General features: G+C 41.5%; 1 protein-coding gene across 1 annotated transcript in view; it reads left to right on the top strand.

The window, feature by feature from the left end:
• ITPR1 (inositol 1,4,5-trisphosphate receptor type 1) overlaps positions 1-20,195 on the top strand; it is a 264,200-nt gene that overhangs the window by 39,461 nt on the left and 204,544 nt on the right. The window contains exons 2-3 of the mRNA XM_032210776.1: positions 1,798-1,905; positions 18,906-18,976. Of these exons, the coding sequence (XP_032066667.1) occupies positions 1,814-1,905; positions 18,906-18,976 (163 nt within the window). The 5' untranslated portion in view covers positions 1,798-1,813. The remainder of the gene's footprint in view (positions 1-1,797; positions 1,906-18,905; positions 18,977-20,195) is intronic.

The following is a 20,195-nucleotide window of genomic DNA, read 5'->3' as shown; positions in this document are numbered from 1 at the left end:
TCCTTGGTTGCAAAAATCTCGAGAACATTGATTTTCTTTTAAAATGTGAAAAAATGTTCCAAAGGTAATGTAGCTAGTCCTCAATTTACAACAGTTGATTAGTGACTGAAGTTATAATGGCACTGAAAACACTGATTTATGACCATTTTTCACACTTATGTTCATTGCAATAACTCCAGGGTCAGGTAATCACAATTCAGACACTTGGCAACTAACTCATATTTATGGCCACTGCAGTGTCCCAGGAACATGTGATCACCCTTTGTAACCCATGGCCTCATGATCAAAATTTGGAAGCTTGGCAACTGACTCATACTTACGATCCTTTATGACACAGTGCCTCCAGGTCATGTGACCATCTTTTGTAACCACCTGGCAAGCAAAGTCAATGCAGAAACTAGATTCACTTAACAACCATGTTACTAATTTAACAACTGCAGTGATTCACTTGACAATTTGTGGCCGGAAAGCTTGTAAAATGGAGTAAAACTCACTTAGCAATTGTCTCATTTGGCAACAGAAATTTTGAGCTCAGTTGTGGTTGTAAGTCAAAGAGTGTCTACACATGTAGTGGGACAATTTTAATTACAGTTGCTATACTTCTATTAAAATTAATGTTAAAAGCTATTTGTGACTTAAGGCTTGTTGAAACTAGTGAGAAATAATAGCAACTTTTGGGATTGTGTTTCTTAGATTCAGCTTAGTGTTCCCTTTGCATGGTAATTTGGAACGAACTCCCCGTGGAGATTCGGACCCTCACCACCCTCCAATCCTTCCGCGCTGCTGTAAAGATCTGGCTGTCCCGGCTGGCCTGGGGCTAAGATTATAGCCCCACTCGAATGGTGTGATTGTTGCGTTTCTTTTCTCTTTTAATATGCTGTATTGTTTATTGTTTGTCGTTTTCCCCCTCCCTTTTGAATTGTGAGCCGCCCTGAGTCCCTTCAGGGAAAAGGGCGGCATACAAATAAAGGTAAAATGAAAAAAAAAAATCTTCAGCTTACAACCACAACAGAGGCCAAAATTTCTTGTTGCTAAACAAGACAGTGATTAAGTGAGTTTTACCCCATTTTGCAAACTTTCTTGCCACAGTTGTTCACTGAATCCCTGTAGTAGTTAAGTTAGTAATATTTCTTCACTTGTAAAGTGAATCTGGCTTCCCCATTGACTGCTTACCAGAAGGTCGCAATGACCTCAAGGCACTGAGTCATAAAGGCATTCGTGACCCGACAAATGCACGCATGACAAAAGCAAGCCGGCAAAACCGCGGCGAGAAAACCGTGATGTCTAAATCGCGCCCACAACAGCGTGCCGACAACAGCATGCCAACAAAAGCGTGATTAGGGTTAAGGTTAGGGTTAGGGTTAGGGTTAGGTTCAGGGTTAGGTTTAGGGTTAGGGTTAGGGATAGTACATTTTTTTCGCATTGTTTGTTGAAGGCGCGCTTTTGTCAGCGCGCTGTTGTGGGCGCGATTTCGATGTAGTGGTTTTCTCGACGCGCTTTTGTCGGTGCGCTTTTGTCATGCGCGCATTTGTCGGTGAACCAAAGGCATTATGATCATCTGGCCATGGGGATGCCGAATTGTCGTAACTGTGAAAAACGATCATAAGTCATTTTTTCATTGACATTGTAGCACTAAGCGAATGGTTATAAGTCTAGGACTCCATGTACATTCCTCTATGGTTGTACGTAACTCATGTGAATTTACATTGGTGACAAACTTCCTTGAACTTCAGTCACCGTGACAAACAACGTTGTTGAACCGGTTAATATTAATAAGTTATTTTCTCTTCCTCCTAGGACCAGCAAGCCCCAGATGTCTGACAAGATGTCAAGTTTTTTGCACATTGGAGACATTTGTTCTTTGTATGCAGAAGGTTCAACAAATGGATTTATCAGCACTTTGGGGTAAGAGCCACCATTTTTTTTTTGCTTGCATGCCATATATTTATTGACTGTCATTTGAAAAATACAGGACTAGTCATCTAATAGTGTATGCCAGTGGTTCTCAACCTGTGGTCCATGGACTCCTGGTAAGGCCGCAAAGTCTTGAAGAAATGTTACGATTTAAAGCTTAGGTTAAGACTTAGGTGTCCGTGGCCATGCTCCATGGCCACAAAAGGTATTTAAAATAGGTCCAGGATAAAGAAAAGGTTGAGAACCTTTGGTGCAGTGGTGGGATTCAATTTTTTTTACTACTGGTTCTGTGGGATAGCTTGGTGGACGTGACATGGCTTGGTGGGCGTGGCAGGGGAAGGATACTGTAAAATATCCATTCTCTTCCCACTCCAGAGGAAGGTTACTGCAAAATCCCCATTCCCTCCCAATCAACTGGGACTCGGAAGGCAGAGAATAGATGGGGGCGGGGCCAGTCAGAGGTGGTATTTACCGATTATCCAAACTACTCAAAATCTTCCGCTACCTGTTCTCCAGAACTGGTCAGAACCTGCTGAATACCACCTCTTCACTGGTGCATGCCATCATCCAGCGTTTAACAGTACTGGGTATCTCTTTTTCCCCCCTACAGCCATAAATCCTGGGTTAAGAAGTTTCCCAGGTGAGTGAATACATTTCAGCCAAATCTAAATATTTTTCTTTAAAAAAAAACCTGCCTCTTACTTTCCTTCATTTTTGATGCTCTGAGGACATTCTTAAAAGGGATATCAAAGAACAGAACTATGCAGCTTTATATTCTGGGTGAAGAATTGGGAATAAAAGGTGTTCTTGTTAGCAATGAAGTAATGAATATGGTGCACAGTGGGGTTTTTCTTCTTCTCTTTCTTGACACATTATGAACTTGAGACAAATCTTACTTTGTAGACTTGATAATCATTGTTAGCAATCTTTTTTTTTAGTAAACTTGGAACTGAGTAAGTGGAAGGCATTTACTTTATATTTTTTATTTTATTTTATTATTTTATTTTATTTATTTTACACCACCCGATTCCTACCCGATTGTGGGCAGTTTATAGATGAAAGCACTCAGGAAAATAAAATAATATAGTGATAAAGATAAGAGAACGAAAGATGGCAAAATCTGAGCAACAATCAAACCCAACATTTCCAATATGGGATCTTTAGTCACCCTCACCAAAATCCTGAGTGAAGATCCAGCTCTTTAAGGCTCTGCAAGACACCAGCAGGATGGATCTGTGGGAGAAGCAGGTGCTGTTACAGGTCTCAATAGATGGCATTGATTAATTGATAAGAACCCAGGCCATGCCAACTTTCCAAGATCAAATTATCTGGGCAGATATTATGGGAGGTAGGCGGTTCTTCGAGTATCCAAACCCTATGCTATTCATTTAGGGGACTAGAGGTGACATGATAACAGTGTTCCGATATCTCAGGGGTTGCCACAAAGAAGGGGAGTCAAACTGTTTCCCAAAGAACCTGAGGGTAGAACAAAAAGCAATAGGTGGAAACTAATCAAGGAGAAGCAACTTAGAAGTAAGGAGAAATTTTCTGACAGAACAATTAATCACTGGAACTACTTATCTCCAGAAGTAGTGAATGCTAGAAAACTCTGGACGTTTTTAAGAAGGTGGGATAACCATTTATCTGAAACAGTGTAGGGTTTTCTGCTTAAGCAGGGGATTGGACTAGAAGACCTCCAAGGTCCCTTCCAACACTGTTATTCTATTATATTTATATTAAATAGGTAATCCATGATTTACGACTTTAATTGCTCCCCAAATCTCTCTTTGCTAAGTGAAACATTTGTTAAGTCAGTTTTGCTCCATTTTACAATCTTTCTTGCCAGAGTTAAGTGAATCAGGCAGCTGTTTGTTCAGTAATACAGTTGTTAAGTGAATCTGGCTTCCCCATTGACTTGATTTGTCAGAAGGTCACAAAAGGAGATCACCTGATTCCAGGACACTGCAACTGTCATAAATATGTGTCAGTTGCCAAGGGTTTGAATTTGGATTATGTGATGTTGGGGATGCTACAACCATCGTAAGTGTGAAAAACAGTCATAAGTCAGTTTTTTCAGTGCCTTTGTAACTTTAAATGGTCACTAAATGATTTTTTTAATTTTTAAGTTGAAACTATCTACTAAATACAGAATTTTCAGGGTGTGCTTCAAAAATTTCAGCAATGGGTTCTCTTTCCGGTTGCTTGGTGGGCGTGGCCATGGTGGCAGGGCATAATTAGTCTACTGCACTATAGCGCGGGGGGCATTTTCGCCTTCCCCAGGCTACGGAGGATTTCCTCGAGCCTCTGGGAGGGTGAAAATTGTCTCCCCAGGCTCTGGAGGCCCTTTGTAGACAGGAAACGGCCTTCTGGAACTTCCAGGAGGCCTGTTTTTCCCCCCTTCTCCAGCCTCCATGTGGGCCTTGCACTTATTACACATCCAAAATGGGCCGTGTGGAGACTCCTGGGAGGGGAGGGGCAGGGTGGGCAGGGCCAGCAAGGAGTGGGATTTGGAGGTTCTCTGAACCAGCCATAATGTTAGCTAGATTCTCCAGAATCCAGGTGAACCAGTAGCAGCTCACCCCTGAGAATTTTAAATGCCTACTCTTAGGAGTTTGGTAGTGCGTATGAATTTTGAATTAAAATTGTTTGGTGAACTCACACCTCGAAATGTGCAAAGCTATGGTTTATTTTAATTTACTGAGTAAGACAAAATGGACTGGTTTTTATATTGAATAAAAAAAATTAAAGTACTGTATAATAACTAATCTTCATTAAGCAAACCAGATTGTGGCTTAGTGTGATATTTGAACTCAGCCATTGGCTGTGTGTGGACTTTGTATTATGAATGGATGATGCTGAACCCAAACAACAGGGAGCCTTGGCTCATATATCACCTCTCTTTTCCAACACCATTGTTAGTCTTTATTGCCCATACCTTGCTAATATTCCTTGAACCTACCAAATTTCAAACAATATAATTTGTTTTTTGCTTGCAGTGGACCAGTTTCGACCTGTAGGTTATGAAAGTGATTTGTTTAAACAAGTCATAAAGTGGTTAACGTGAAATAAAGTATGCTTCTTCAAAACTTATATTTTCCTGGTCGCTATGAAAGGAGTGGTAGGATAAACACTGATATAAATGCTTTTTAGAAGTTATTTTCATATTAAGATTTGGTTTCATGCTCCATCTAAACTAGATTCTGAGACTACTGGGTTTTATACTTTTATATATATAAGTCCGTGATGGCGAACATATGGCACACATGCCACAGGTGGCACACGGAGCCATTTCTGAGGGCATGCGAGGCATTGCCTGTCAGCTCCAGCCACATGCATGTGCTGGCCAGCAAATTTTGGCCTTCACTTTTTGGGCAATTTTTGCCCTCTGGAGGCTTTTCTGAAGCCTCCAGAGGGAGAAAAACCGTCCAACGCACAAACCGGAATTCTGGAACTGACTTCTGGTTTGCATGTTGGGCTGTTTTTTGGGTTCCACCACAAAACCGCGGAGGACAAAATCGTGCTCGACGAAAGCGCACATTTGACGTCATCACAGCGCGACGAAAACATCGCGCTGTGATCAAAAAATGTAAAAATAAAGCGAAAACCTTACCCTAACCCCCCCAAACCTAACCCCAAACCTAATCCTAAACCTAACCCTAAACCTAACCCTTAACCTAACCCTAAATCTAACCCTAAACCTAACCGTTAACGTAACGCTAAACCTAACGCTAACCCTTAACCTAACGCTAAACGTAACCCTAACGCTCTAAACCTAACCCTAACCCTTAACCTAACCCTAACCCTAAACCTAACCCTTACCTTTATGTGAATCGGCTTGCTTTAATTTTAATTTTATTTCAATTTTTATTTTTTTTCGTCGCGCTGTGATGACGTCACATGCGCGCTTTCGTCGAGCGCGATTTTGTCCTCCGCGGTTTTGACGGGTCACGGTTTTTTGCCCTCCAGAGGTTTTAGGGAAGACTCCTGAAGCCTCCGGAGGGAGAAAAATGGCCCAATGCACAAACCGGAAGTTGGGAGTTGTGTACGCATATGCAGGAGAGGGCATTTCATTATGGGTGTGGGTACATGCACGCTTGATGCGCCCCCAGTCCTCTCGCTTTTGTCACGCCTCAACAAAAAGGTTAGCCATCACTGATATAAGTGGTACTTTTGAGAAGTGATTTATATAGTGTATATATAGTTTATTCTATATTATCTAGTAATTTTCCGTTAGAAATATGGGAAGCATTCTTTGCATGCTTCTAGAAGGCAATAAAATAATATAAAATGTAAAATTTTGATAAGAAACTTGGCAGTGTTTCTTCTGAAGTTTTCGGAGTATAAGACGTACCTTTTTCCTCAAAAAAGAGGCTGAAAATCTGGGTGCATCTTATACACTGAATGCAGCATTTTTGGCCTCGCAAAACCCCACCACCTTTACCAAAATGGCTGTGCATAGCCTTTAGGAGGCTTTCAGAGTGCTCCTGGGGGCTGTGGGGGCAGAAATGAGTGAAAATGGGCCATTTTTTGCTCAATTTTGCCCCACCAGCCCCCAGGAGCACTCTATAAGCCTCCTAAAGGCAAGGCATGCCATCTTGACCCCTTCCAGTCTGGCTTCAGGCCCGGTTACAGCACTGAAACCGCTTTGGTCGCATTGACCGATGATCTCTGGAGAGCCAGAGATGGAGGCTATGCGTCCATCCTGGTTCTCCTTGACCTCTCAGCGGCTTTCGATACCATCGACCATGGTATCCTTCTGCGACGACTGCGGGAGGTGGGGGTGGGCGGCACTGTTTTACAGTGGTTCTCCTCCTACCTCTCGGACAGGTCGCAGTCGGTGTTGGTGGGGAGGGAGAGATCGTCCCCGAGGCCCCTAACCTATGGGGTGCCGCAGGGCTCGGTTCTGTCCCCCCTGCTATTTAACATTTACATGAAACCGCTGGGCGAGATCATTCGGAGGCACGGGATTAAGTACCATCAATACGCGGACGATACACAGTTGTATCTGTCCGCCCCGTGCCAACTCAATGAAGCGGTGGACGTGATGAACCGGGGCCTTGAGGCTGTTAAAGACTGGATGAGAGCTAACAAACTGGTGCTCAACCCGGAAAAGACCGAGTGGCTGTTGTGTTTTCCTCCCAAAAATTCGGCTAACGTTCCATCAATCAGGCTGGGGGGGCAAAATTTATACCCCTCAGACAGGGTCCGCAACTTGGGAGTCCTCCTGGATCCACAGCTGAGTTTTGACCACCATCTGTCGGCTGTGACCAGGGGGGCATTTACCCAGGTTCGCCTGGTGCGCCAGTTGCGGCCCTACCTGAACTGGGAGGCTCTCACAACAGTCACTCGAGCCCTTGTGATCTCTAGGCTGGAATACTGCAATGTGCTCTACATGGGGCTGCCCTTGAAGAGCATCCGGCGACTTCAGCTAGTCCAGAACGCAGCCGCGCGAGTGATCATGGGCGCACCACGGTTCGCCCATATAACACCGATCCTCCGTGAGCTGCGCTGGCTACCTGTTGATCGTCGGGTGCACTTCAAGGTCCTACTTACCACCTATAAAGCGCTCCATGGTAGTGGATCTGGCTATCTGAGAGACCGCCTTCTGCCAATTACCTCCCTGCGTCCCATCAGATCGCACAGGGTAGGCCTCCTCCGAATTCCATCCGCCAGTCAGTGCCGACTGGCGACTACGCGGAGGAGAGCCTTCTCAGTTGCAGCTCCGACGCTATGGAACAACCTCCCCGTGGAGATCCGTACCCTCACCACAGTCCAGGCCTTCCGCACAGCCCTCAAGATCTGGCTATCCCGTCAGGCCTGGGGATAGGATTTATTCTCACCCCGCCCGAATGTTGAGTGAATGTTGTGTTTTTATGGTTAATTTTTTTTTCTTACTCACGTTTTTTTTTTTGTTTTTTTCTTTTAAGTCTTGTCTTGCACTCCCTTCCCCTATTGTTGTAAGCCGCCCTGAGTCCCCTCAGGGAAAAGGGCGGCATATAAATGTTCAATAAAATCTAAAAATCTAAATTTTTTCTGGGGGGAGGTCTGCAGAGTGCAAAAACTTTTTTAAATTTACCTCTTCAAAATCTTGGTGTGTCTTATACTCTGGTGCGTCTTATACTCTGAAAAATATGGGATTTAGATGTTAAAAAGTAATCAGAAGCAACATATCTTATATGAAATACTTTTTTTACAGATGGCCTTAAACTAAGAGACTATTGCATGATAATTACAAAAAGAAGAACAGAATTGCTTTTCTTATATATCTATGTTGCTTTTCTGGCAATGTATTCATTGGATAACAATTTAAATATTAAACTAAGAGATAAGTTACACAGAGGTAATAATTTTTTTTCATAACCTTTTTGGAAGCAAACAGAATTTGGTTTCTGGCATCTATATTTCTTCAGCAGACAGAATCTCAAATATAACAAGATACAGTATATTACCCAAATATTTTTTTAAAAAAAACATACACAACAGTAGTAACAGCAATTCTTTGTTAAATTCAATAGAAATTTCCAAGTGGACAATCTAAAAGTGTTTATGTACCTATGTAAATATAGGACATACATGATAAAATCAAATTTCACCGTTCTACTGTATTATCAAGGGACGCAGTAGCTAAGACGCTGAATTTGTCAATCAGAAAGGTCGGCAATTCAGCGGTTTGAATCCCTAGTACCGTGTAATGGAGTGAGCTCCCGTTACTTATCCCAGCTTCTGCCAACCTAGCAGTTCAAAAGCATGTAAAAATGCAAGTAGAAAAATAGGAACCACCTTTGGGTCCTATTTTTCCCCCCTAACCCTAACCACATGACCACAGAGACGTCTTCAGACAGAGCTGGCTCTTTGGCTTTGAAACCGAGATGAGCACCGCCCCCTAGAGTCGGGAACAACTAGCACATATGTGCGAGGGGAACTTTTATCTTTACCTTACTGTATTACCATTTTTAAGAAACTTCAAGCAATAAGAGATGTAACAGATAGAATATAAATTTACAAAACTGAAGTATTGTTGTCACAAAATTCTGTAGGATAGATGAAGCATTATGGACAAAAGACTGTGTTTCTTTGAACATAGGAAGAGCCTGAATTTTTTTTAGCTCAGAGCAAATGTATCTAGGATGGGAAAGTGACTTGGAGTCTCATCTGTTCTGGAGGATTTACAGGGCTCAAAAACCACTTTTGATTCACAATTGAATAAGAAAGTTTTAATGAAAATGCTAGTTATTGATGACTACAGTATTCTCTGCTTTAGCAGATGGTAGCACCTACCTTGGCTGAACTTAGAAGAAAAAAATATTCTTGTTACTATGAGAATGGGAATATTCCAGGAATGTTAGCTAGATTGAGAAAATGAAAGGACTATTTTAGAAGAAGATAGTGGCGAATCACTTTTGCATTATTGCCCCAAAATCTCCATAGATGGATCCATGTAATCATGGGCTTGACTCAAAGGAGTTATTTATTTGTTTACACTATTTTTAAGTATGCTTTACAAAAATGTGGACAACTCCAATATGCAATGTCCCATTTATTAAACATACTTAAGTTACTGAATTTTACTTCTCTGCAGGCAACTCTACTTTTATTGTAAAGAAGAACTGAAGCACTTGGGAACTGAAAATGTATATATGAAGAAAGTTATGGGGAACTGAGAACCTTCTATTGAGAAGGCAGGAAGGAAATCGTTATAAATGTTGCAGCTGCTTTATCTGCTAAAAGAAGCAGTTATGAGATAAACAGAGAAGCTAAATAAAATTTTGAATGCCTTCCCAAGATCTTCAAGTATTAATACATATAGGCCGTTGTGATCACATAGATATTAATAATTGCCTTCTTTGTGTGAGCAGCATTGATTTGGTATTAATTCTTGAGTAGTTTTATTAAGTATCAATTATTTGAAGTTTCATTTCATGCTTTTGCTGGAAAAAGCTGCAGTATTGAACTCTAAGCCACTGCTTAGCCTGTGTATGAATTATTCCCCAATTCTTAGGCAACATCTAGTATCTTATAGTTAGTGTTCAGGAAGAGTTTTAAGCATGTGGGAAAACGTAATTAGAATAATGGTCATATGGCTAAGATGACATGCAGCCTTAGCATAACTAATGTTATATTAGTAGTCCAGAATCCTCAGTATTTTTTAAAAAAATCAAAATAGTATTTAATATGAACAACCCCCCCCCCACAAATATTAAAAAAAATATCAATGTAAAATGTATTTATTCCTATATCACATTAAAGTCAGAAACCTGCAAGAGATTATAGATTAGAACTCATGAACAAAAAAATAAACTACCGGTATGTTTAATATATTTTTATATCCAAGTAATAAACTTAATTGCTCTTAATACTACGTATATAGTAATATTAATAGTAATTCTTTGCCTATGATCTAATTTTCAATGAAGGTGAATCTTCCCATCTAGGGGATTAGCAATCTATTTGCTATAATATCAGAAAACAGTAAGATAAATTTTGATTTCATATTTCTGTTCTCTTATTTTGTATATGCATTATTTGGGGGACAGAGTGCTATGCTATAAGAAATTAGAATTTTCTTTAATAAGGTATGGAAGTGATATGAAACATCAGTTAAAATTCTCTCTTCTGTATAACTGGAATCTGGCATTAGATGGCATCTGGTTTCTTCATCATGTCATATCCTTCTGTGTATGGATACCAATAATATTCTATTTCACTATATAAGCTCAGTACTACTGAGTTGAGGTCAGAGCTTTAGTTCCTTTTGGGCTTTAGATCACAAAACTACGATGTAAACTTTCAAAAATTGTAAAGCCGTATTATTCCTTCCGAATCCCCTGAGGTTTGGGGTCTTCTTTGTTTTGCTTTCTACAACTGATCTAGCAAGTAGCTAGAGCATTACTAGCTCTGAGCTTTAAATTAAAATGATCTATTTTACAACAGAGACTAAAGTATTGCAGAAGTTTACAATTTGCAAATCAGTGGATGTTTGGCACTTTCTTCATCGTAGGGTAAGGTTTTTAAAAACTGAATTGAAATGAAGGAAATTGGGTGTGCAAATTTGCAAAAGAAAGATCAATTTGAAATTCAGCTGGGGGGGCTAGAAAGAAAATAATTAAATTATCCCAGTATATCTTTGTAAAAGAGCCAAATGGGCAGTGACTTGGAATGTAAACTTTTTACTCTAAGTCCCTAGTTCTTTTTCCTAATCACTCCTAATTGTCTATCTGAGTGTCCCACCAGAGCCATCAGAGATGGCATAGTCCAGGTCCTACCTTTAGACAATGATATAGAGTTTGTGCCTTCTCTAGCTCTGTGCCTATCTTGGAGATCTAATAGAGACTCCCCGGACCCCTTCGGTCTTTTCTAAGTCATTAAAGATTTGGATGTTCAAACAACATTTGGGCCAAGAGATTGAGTAAGCCCAGCTGCTTACTTTCAAGTTGTTTCAGTGAATGAATGAAAAATTTTGAATAAGGGACAATGAAGATGTGGTGGGTTGCTTCTGCTTTTTAGGATCAACAATAAAGGAACAAGCAATATACTGCAGACTAGTATTTCGTAAAGCAACTATGAAGATATTCAAATGCTGTCAAGTGTTTATATCTACAAAAAACAGAATTGTACAAACTATGGTATTCCCAGAGGTAGGTTGCTCCCGGTTTGGCCAGGTTTGGCAAACCAGTAGTTGTGATTTAGCCTGGGTCGCAGAAACGGCAGCAACCCAGGCTGGCCACGCCTTCAAACAGGTTCCCTGGTCTTTTCTGCCATTGCCGGCATGTTTCTGCACATGCACAGAACAAATTACAGTCAACTGCGTATGTGTGAGCAATGCAGGGCACGTGAGTGAGCGAAGTGAACCGGTATCAATCAGTACAGGAATCTACCCCTGGGTATTCCCCTGATACTCTTTGGAAGCAAAAGTTGGTTTTTAAAGAAGTAGGAGAAGAATATTGGTGCCTTTGAACATTGGTGCTGGACAAGACTCTTAATTACACCATGGACAGCCAAGAAAACAAATCAATTGATCATCAAATAAATCAATCTAGGGTTCTCAGTCAGGGCATAAATGACCAAGTTTATATCATTCTACCATGCTTCTCCAAAAATAAGAATAATTTTTGTTCCAAAAGATACATTGGGGCTTATTCTTTAGTTAGGTCTTATTTTGGGGGGAAATACGGTACTAAATGCATCTGGCTGATGATCTTAACTGGGGCTTATTTTTGCGGTAGGATTCATATTATGAGCATTCTTAAAAATCATGCTAGGGCATATTTTCCAGAGGAGTCTTATTTTGGGGAAAACACGGTATTTTGGACACATTATGGGAAGGCCCAGAACTCTGGAAAATGCTCTAGTGCTGAGAAAAGTGAAAGGAAAAGAAGAAAAGGACAACCAGCAGCAATATGAAGAGATTCAGTTACTTTACAATGGACACACCTTTGGAAGACTTGACCAAACGTGTTAGGATAGATTGTTATGGAGAAAACCTGTCCTTGTGGTCACTATTGGTTGAAAACTTGATAACACACAGTCCATTAAATTTATGTTAGATGGAATAGTAATTAAAAAGCTGGTGCTCTTTGCTTCTTTTCAATAGAAAAGATGAAAATTTAGGAGGAGCCAGAAATAGTAAAAGTTCAGATGCATAACATGAATGGTATCCCGCTGAAAGTTCTAATTCAGTAGATTGGGACTCTCTTGAATTCCTAGGAGCCAAAACAGAAACTTCTCTTGTAGCTTGTAAACTACACTCTTCATCTCAGCAAAGATCAGCCTCGTGATCTACTGTTCCATATTTATACAATGAAACCTACCAGATTTTGGAGATAGTCAAGGCCATGCTAAATTTCACTTAAAAGCATAGAGGCCACCACAAACCTTCTGCCAAATTGTCTCCAGCCTGCAATATATAAGGCTTATTTTTCTATTTTTAAAATAAATTGGAAAAACAGTGAAATGTATGTACACACCTCTTTCTGGATCACCTGCTTTTGACTTGGCCCAAATACTTCCAGAAGCAAAGTTTATTTCTAGTCTTGTAATATGTGCACCTACACTGATGTTTACAATAGCTTGCTCTGAGATAAGGCAGTATCTGGTTTCCTAGGAGTTAACAAACATGAACATCGGTCAACACATGTAATTACTTATGTATATCAATACAGCCAATGTGTTGCCTTGTCAACAGCCTTTTCATGTAAAGCTGATGCTTAATGCCAGTATGGTCACTTTAACATTTCTGGTTATAACTGGTCATTTTGCTATCATATTTTGCTGTTAGTTCACTATCTTGTCTTTTAAAACTTTTATTACTTTCTAGCAGAGCACTTATCCTGACTCAGTTTGTTTGTACATGACGATGATACATTTACCACGGTTTATGGTTTTTGATAAGTACATATAACCATGCAAGCTATCTTCTGCCTGTAGACTTGTGCAGTGATCATTGCTGGCTTACACAGAGCTCCCATGGTATTCTTGCTACCCAAAGTCAGATACAGAAAATCTATGATTGTGATTTCAAGGGAATTGTAGATTGATGTAAATGCAGAACTATTTTATTATATGGGCATTTTTCTACATCGCAGCTAAGTTTGATCTGTGGATGCATGCATAGGGTTTTTAATGTCAATTTTAACAAATTTATTTCATTATATAATGAAATATGCAGTATATGCAGTCCAGTGGTTGCAACGGGGCCAGGCATCTTCCACATGAACGTGCAAAGCATGCATGCGCTTGGCACACACATGCACTGTACCTTCCAGCGATGCCTCCGCAAGCTTCCGTGATGCTCCAGCTGCTCGGCGGAGCATCGCACAGGCGCTGTACACACCATGCACGCGTGTGGAAGCGCGGAAGGCTTTAAAGGACAGGTAAGCAGCTTGGGTGGGCCTTCCAGAGCACCGTACCAAAACGGTATCTGGTGCTCCGGGCAGGCTCCGGTATGCCTGTTCCGGGGCACACCGCCTGTAACCCACCACTGATGCAGTCCTAAAATATAACATTTTCCAAGGGAAGATACAAGCATAAGAAATGTATATGTATAAAAAAATTAAATGAACATGTTAGGTCAATAAGAGAGTAAAAGAAACAACATCATAGGAACAACACAGGAACTATATAATGTGAAATATATGTTAAACTTATTTTGTACTGCTGTTACAAAATGTTTAATTAAACATTGTGCAATAGCAGTACAAAAGTTAAACACGCACACACATTATCTATCTATCTTCTATCTATCTATCTATCTATCTATCTATCTATCTATCTATCTATCTATCTATCTATCTATCTATCTATCTATCTATCTATCTATCTATCTATCTATGCACACACATACAGAAATATATATACACACAGACATACTTAGTTGTGTTCAGTTTCTTCCCACCCAGGAAGTTTAATAGGAAATATTCCTCTTTTGACTGGCTTTCTTTTCATTAAGTGCTGGTAAGTTTGATTCACATTCACATTAAAAGTTTTTTTATTCAATCCATTCAAATAAAGTAATTAAAAGAATAAGAGTTTGCCAGAATAGGAAATAGTCAAATAAGTAGATATTCAGAAATCTAAAATACATAGTACACATTAATGTTTATTTAGTAAAATGGTCACAATTAAATCAGTAGACCATTTCTGTTGTATATTTCTAAATGGGTCATAACAGTGTTGATAACGATAGTAGTCCTTGACTAATGACAAAATTGGGACCCAAATTTCCATTATTAAACAAGGCAATTGATAAGTGAGTTGTAAAATATAGTAAAATAATAGTAACTTTTTTTGGTCATTGGTTGTTCAATGAATCATTGCAGGTTTTTTTTTAAGTGAATCATGCAATCATTAAGCAAATGTGGCTTCACCCAATGATTTTGCCTGTTGGAAACTGTCTAACAAGGTCACAAATAGTGATTATATGACCCTAGGTCACTGCACCCATCATAAATACATGTTGGCTGCTAAGCACCCCCGTTTTCATTACATCACCATGGGGATGCTACAACAGTGTGAGGAACAGTTGCGAGTCACTATTTTCAATGCTGTTGTTAACTTCAAATGGCTACTAAATGAATGTTGGTAAGTCAACTATATGGAGTTAGTAGTAAATAATAGCATCCAAATAGTATATACCCATTCTCTCATGCCACGTAGCAAGATACATTCATTAAAACATATATAAATTGTTATAACTTTATCTTCACTGGGATATTCTCATAAAATAAATTTAATTCTTATCCAGGGGATAATAATTCATTTTATAGCTACTGGCTGTTTCCCATTTTGGTATAAATTTGATTTGAATGCTGTTTTATTTTATGCAAGAAGAAGATAGAAAAGCATTTGTATTATTTCTCTGTATGTTCAGGGATGCATGAGAGCTAGCTCTCTAGTGTCAAAAATTACTCTTTGAAGATTCATATTTTTCTGTTCTGTCCCCCCTTCACGGTTCTTAACAAACTGAGGTAGGCAAACTTAAAAGAAAGTATTTCTTTATCAGTTTTCAGTTCAAACTGGCTTCGAGCCCAAAAATAACATAAATATAAGTCTCCGACAAGAATGCAAAACAAAACTCTTACAAGCACTGCACTTCTTCCAAAGTCTTCACGAATCAGGTTTACATGAAACACCAAAGCACTTATCCAAGTGTAACAAGCAATGTTGTACGAACCCAGGAACACACCAAGGAACGTATGAAGGAATGACGTTGACTCCCACGACTAGGGCGTGGCAGCATCCATCCTTTTATCTCCAAAACCCCACTAACAAGCCCCAGCTGCATCGTTAATCATTGCATTCCGAAAAGACTCACAGCAGACATCTGCTGAGTCACAACATTATCCCCAACCACAGGGCCCTTTCCCCGGGGTCCGATGGTCGGGATGACGTGTCCACAAGATGACCAGCACCCATTTCCCCTGGTGCCTTTTTCATGAATCCCAAACCTCTGGAGGCATAGCCCCCTTGAATCGGAACACTTTAGGTATCCGGTGGCCACCATGTTTCCTTCTGCCCTTCCCAGCGTCGAAACCCCATCCAGGGTCATCCACCCTCCACAAGGCCAACCCACCAGCCCCCCTACCATCAGAGGTTGATGGCAGCTCTATCGACTGTGGCCGAGCCTTCACTCCCTGTCTAGGGTCCTCCACCCTCTGCACGGTCGACCCACCAACCCCGTTTCCGTCAGAGGTTGACGACAGCTCTACCGACTTCGGGCGAGCCTTAACTCCTTGTCTAGCGTCCTCCACCCTCTGCACAGCCGACCCACCAGCCCCCTTTCCGTCGGAGGTTGACGGCAGCTCTACCGACTTCGGCCGAACCTTAAAACCCTGTCCAGGGTCCTCCACCTTCTGCAGGGCCGACCCACCAGCCCCCCTACTGTGGGAGGTTGATGGCACCTCTACCAGCTTTGGCCAAGCCACCACGCAATCCCCTCCTGCAGAGCCCTTCCCCTGGTTTCGATGTTCAGGGTGCAGCCCAGAAGGGTTGGTGACGGCCTCCCCGGAGCACGGTCTAAGACCCTTGTACCCCTCTGGGACCCTAAAGACAAAGTCCAGTGCTGTGGGAATCAGAGTCGACAACGGCTGGAATCTCGGCAGGGTTCTCTTTGTAGACCTGGCCCAATAACACTGGGCACAGGACTTCACGCACCTCGGTACATCATTTTTCAGATGGGGCCACCAAAATTGACTGGAGACCAGGCACAACGTCCGAACAAACCCCCAATGTCTTGATGCAGACACGCAATGAATCTGCGAGAGCACCTGTTGACGGATGTGCCCTGCGGGAACATAGAGCCAGCCCCGACACTTCAAAAGATCCCCTTCCAAAGTCCATGGGGACACCGGCCTCACTTCCGCATTTTGTCACTCCACCCAGTCGTCACCCCACTGCGCATCCCGTACCAGAGACTGCATGCTCCCGGGATGACAAATGACAGTTTAGGTTGCAACGGGTAGAAGAGTCCGAGGTGGAAGCGAGCCCGCAGGGTCCGAGTTCTTTACTTTACTCGGCAGGGCATCCGCCCTGGGACTCCACACCCCCTGAACGCTCGCTATCTTGTGCGAATGGGGTAACACGGCCGCACCAATGTGCTGGTTGTCCGACTTGATCATGCATTGCTGAGGGGCGGCTGCAGTCCATGCAACCCTTCTGTTCTTCGTGGGGCAGCTCCCTGCCAAGTGTCCCAGATCTCCACGATAAAAACACAATCCCTTTGCACGTTGTCTGTCCATCTCTGTCCGTGACACCCGAGGTCGGACAGCACCCAACTCCATGGGCTTCTCCCAGTCCACTGCAGTCTCTTGCTGAACTGGCATGCTGGTAGTTTCCTGGAATCCACGGCGAGGCCTTCGCCTCTGCAGCCGGACATCTATCCGGAGGCACAGGTGGACCAACGCGTCAAACTTCGGTGGCCTTGCAGGATGGCAGGCCATCCTGCAAGGCCTCAGACAATCCATCCTGGAACGTGTCCATTAGAGCTGGTTCATTCCATGTGGAATCCTGGCTATGTAGCCTGAATTCAGACATATAGTCCTGCAATGACCCAGTTCCCTGCTGCAGTGATTTCAGACTTCTGGCAGCTGTTCCCCTTTGATCGGATCTTCAAACATCCGTTTGAAATGCTGGCAGAAGCCCTGGAAGTCATCCAACAAAGGGCTCTGTTGCACTAACAAGGGTGTGGCCCAACAGGCAGCCATGCCTGAGAGCAAACTGATTATGAATCCCACCTTCGTCTGGTCAGTGGGAAAGTCCTCCGCTCTCAGGCTCAGGAACAGCTGGCATTGTCCCAGAAATGAGGCAAACATAGCCAGACTTCCATCATATTTATCTGGCATGGCTACTGGGCACTTCCTCCTTGGCTGGGTTTTTTTTGCAGCTCTCTGCAACTGCGCAATTTGATCTGACAACATTGCAATTTGTTGCGCCATTAATCTATTCTCAGCCATGAGCTGTTCCATAATTACTGAGATTAAGTCTTGTCAGGCAGGAGTCAATCTGTTCTGTCCCCCCTTCGTGGCTCTTAACAAACTCAGGCAGGCAAACTTAAAAGGAAGTATTTCTTTATCAGTTTTCAGTTCAAACTGGCTTCGAGCCCAAAAATAACATAAATACAAGTCTTCGACAAGAATGCAAAACAAAACTCTTACAAGCACTGCACTTCTTCCAAAGTCTTCACGAATCAGGTTTACATGAAACACCAAAGCACTTATCCAAGTGTAACAAGCAATGTTGTAATAACCTAGGAACATACCAAGGAACGTATGAAGGAACGACGTTGACTCCTGCGACTAGGGCATGGCAGCATCCGTCCTTTTATCTCCAAAACCCCACTAACGAGCCCCAGCTGCATCGTTAATCATTGCATTCCGAAAAGACTCACAGCAGACATCTGCTGAGTCACAACATTTTTCTCACCTTTATTTCACTTTCTGGTTTTTGAAATTCAATTACACTTGCCATTAGATGTTAAATTTATATTTACTGACAAAGAAATTAAGGGAGATTAGTATAGGTCTATTTCAAGCTATTTAGCTCTTGTCAGCGAGCCATACCCTTCCAGGATTCAAACCTGGGCTATTATTAGGTGGATGTATTAACCTCTAAGCCATTGGCTCTCCTAGCTTTGTCAGCTATACCAGGGGAAAGATTGTTTTTTACCAGGGCAACCTGGTCTACCCAAATATGGGATGAAGCATTCCACCTTCGCCTTTCAGCCCCAATCCAGGAGCCTTCACAGGCACCCACATGCCATTAGACTTACAGATGTTCCCCGAATGGAAATGAAATTGCATTTTTGAATAACACAAATGAAAATAAGAACAATAGAATGTTGTGTCAGGGAAAAGTCAGATAGTTCAATTGCTTTTCTAACTTAATCTTCGATGACTTATTTCTCTTTCCTTCTTCAAAAGGATCTTAAATTGGTATCTGAAAAATACTAGTTTGGAAATTGTAATGTTAATTCTGTTCCCCATTTTTGCTTATTGCAGACTTGTTGATGACCGATGTGTTGTACAACCAGAAACGGGTGATCTTAACAGTCCTCCCAAAAAATTCAGAGGTAAGACATTCAACTGCACCTTCACTTACAGATTCAAATAATATTTCTCTGCTGGCGGATAAATAAAATTAATGGTTTTGCTGAATGTTATGTTAAAGAACGTAAAGATGTTTTGTCACTTTTCATGGAGTTTTTAAGGCCTTTTTAAAAAAATCACATGTAATGTAATTTTACTCATTACAGCAAGCATTGTACATTGGTTTCACTTTTTATTTCACTGATTTATCTATGCTTACAGCTATCCTAATGGCATTTCCCCACCAACACAAAGTGATGTCCATCATCCTTGAGTCATTTGTGTACTGAAAAGTCTACTAAATGGTTCAGTTTTCTTCTTTAAAAGCTCTACAGTTGGAGGAGTCACAGTGCTCCTACATAGGCACCCCTACTGTTGTATATAATGCACTAGCCGATAACCCAGCATTGCCCATGTATTTATTTATAGAGGGAAAATGTCTGGACCAAACGTAATTTCTAACATGGGATTTTCCCCTTTACCAGTGTAGCCATTACCCCTTGCCAGGGTAATGGCTGTACAGTACTCAATAAGGGGGTTCCCATATGGAGTACTGTGTAGCCATTACTATGGCAACTCCACTGCATGGCACAGTAGAAGCCATTTTATGGCCGTACAGTAGAAGCCATTTTAAGGCCCAACAGATTGTATCTTAATAGAACACACACCCCGAGGGGTTTTAGGGATGTCTTACCCCCACAATATTTGTTTCCAGAGAGTAAGTCATCTGTGTACCACGTTTGGTTGAAATTGCTCAAGGTGTTCCAGAGTTATGCTGGAACACACACACACACACACACACACACACACATATTCAGTAAGTAGTTCCTTCTATTTAAATGAAATGTAGGTAGCAACCTATATCCATTATTTCTGGTTTTAGTTTCTGTAGCAATGGAAAATAGTTTCTGTGTTCTCCATGGAACCCTGCAATGTACTTGAATGCTGATATCATGTTTCTTCTTAATCTATAAAGTTCATGCCTACATAAATACATCTTATTTCCTTCTGACTGTCTTTATAGAGCATACTCTCAGATCCCTGTATTGTCATCAGTCCCATTTTCTGATTTGTTCTAATTTGTCACTTTTTCTGGAAATCTGGTTCCCAGTGATATTTCTTCTAGATAATCACCACACTCAGAATAGGAATTCATCTGACTTAGGTTTAGCTTCAGCTTCCTTTCTGGGGTTCATTTTACAC

Source organism: Thamnophis elegans, chromosome 2, assembly GCF_009769535.1.
Source record: "Thamnophis elegans isolate rThaEle1 chromosome 2, rThaEle1.pri, whole genome shotgun sequence".
In the NCBI taxonomy this organism is placed as follows: domain Eukaryota; kingdom Metazoa; phylum Chordata; class Lepidosauria; order Squamata; family Colubridae; genus Thamnophis; species Thamnophis elegans.
This window is presented reverse-complemented; position numbering and strand designations above follow the sequence as displayed.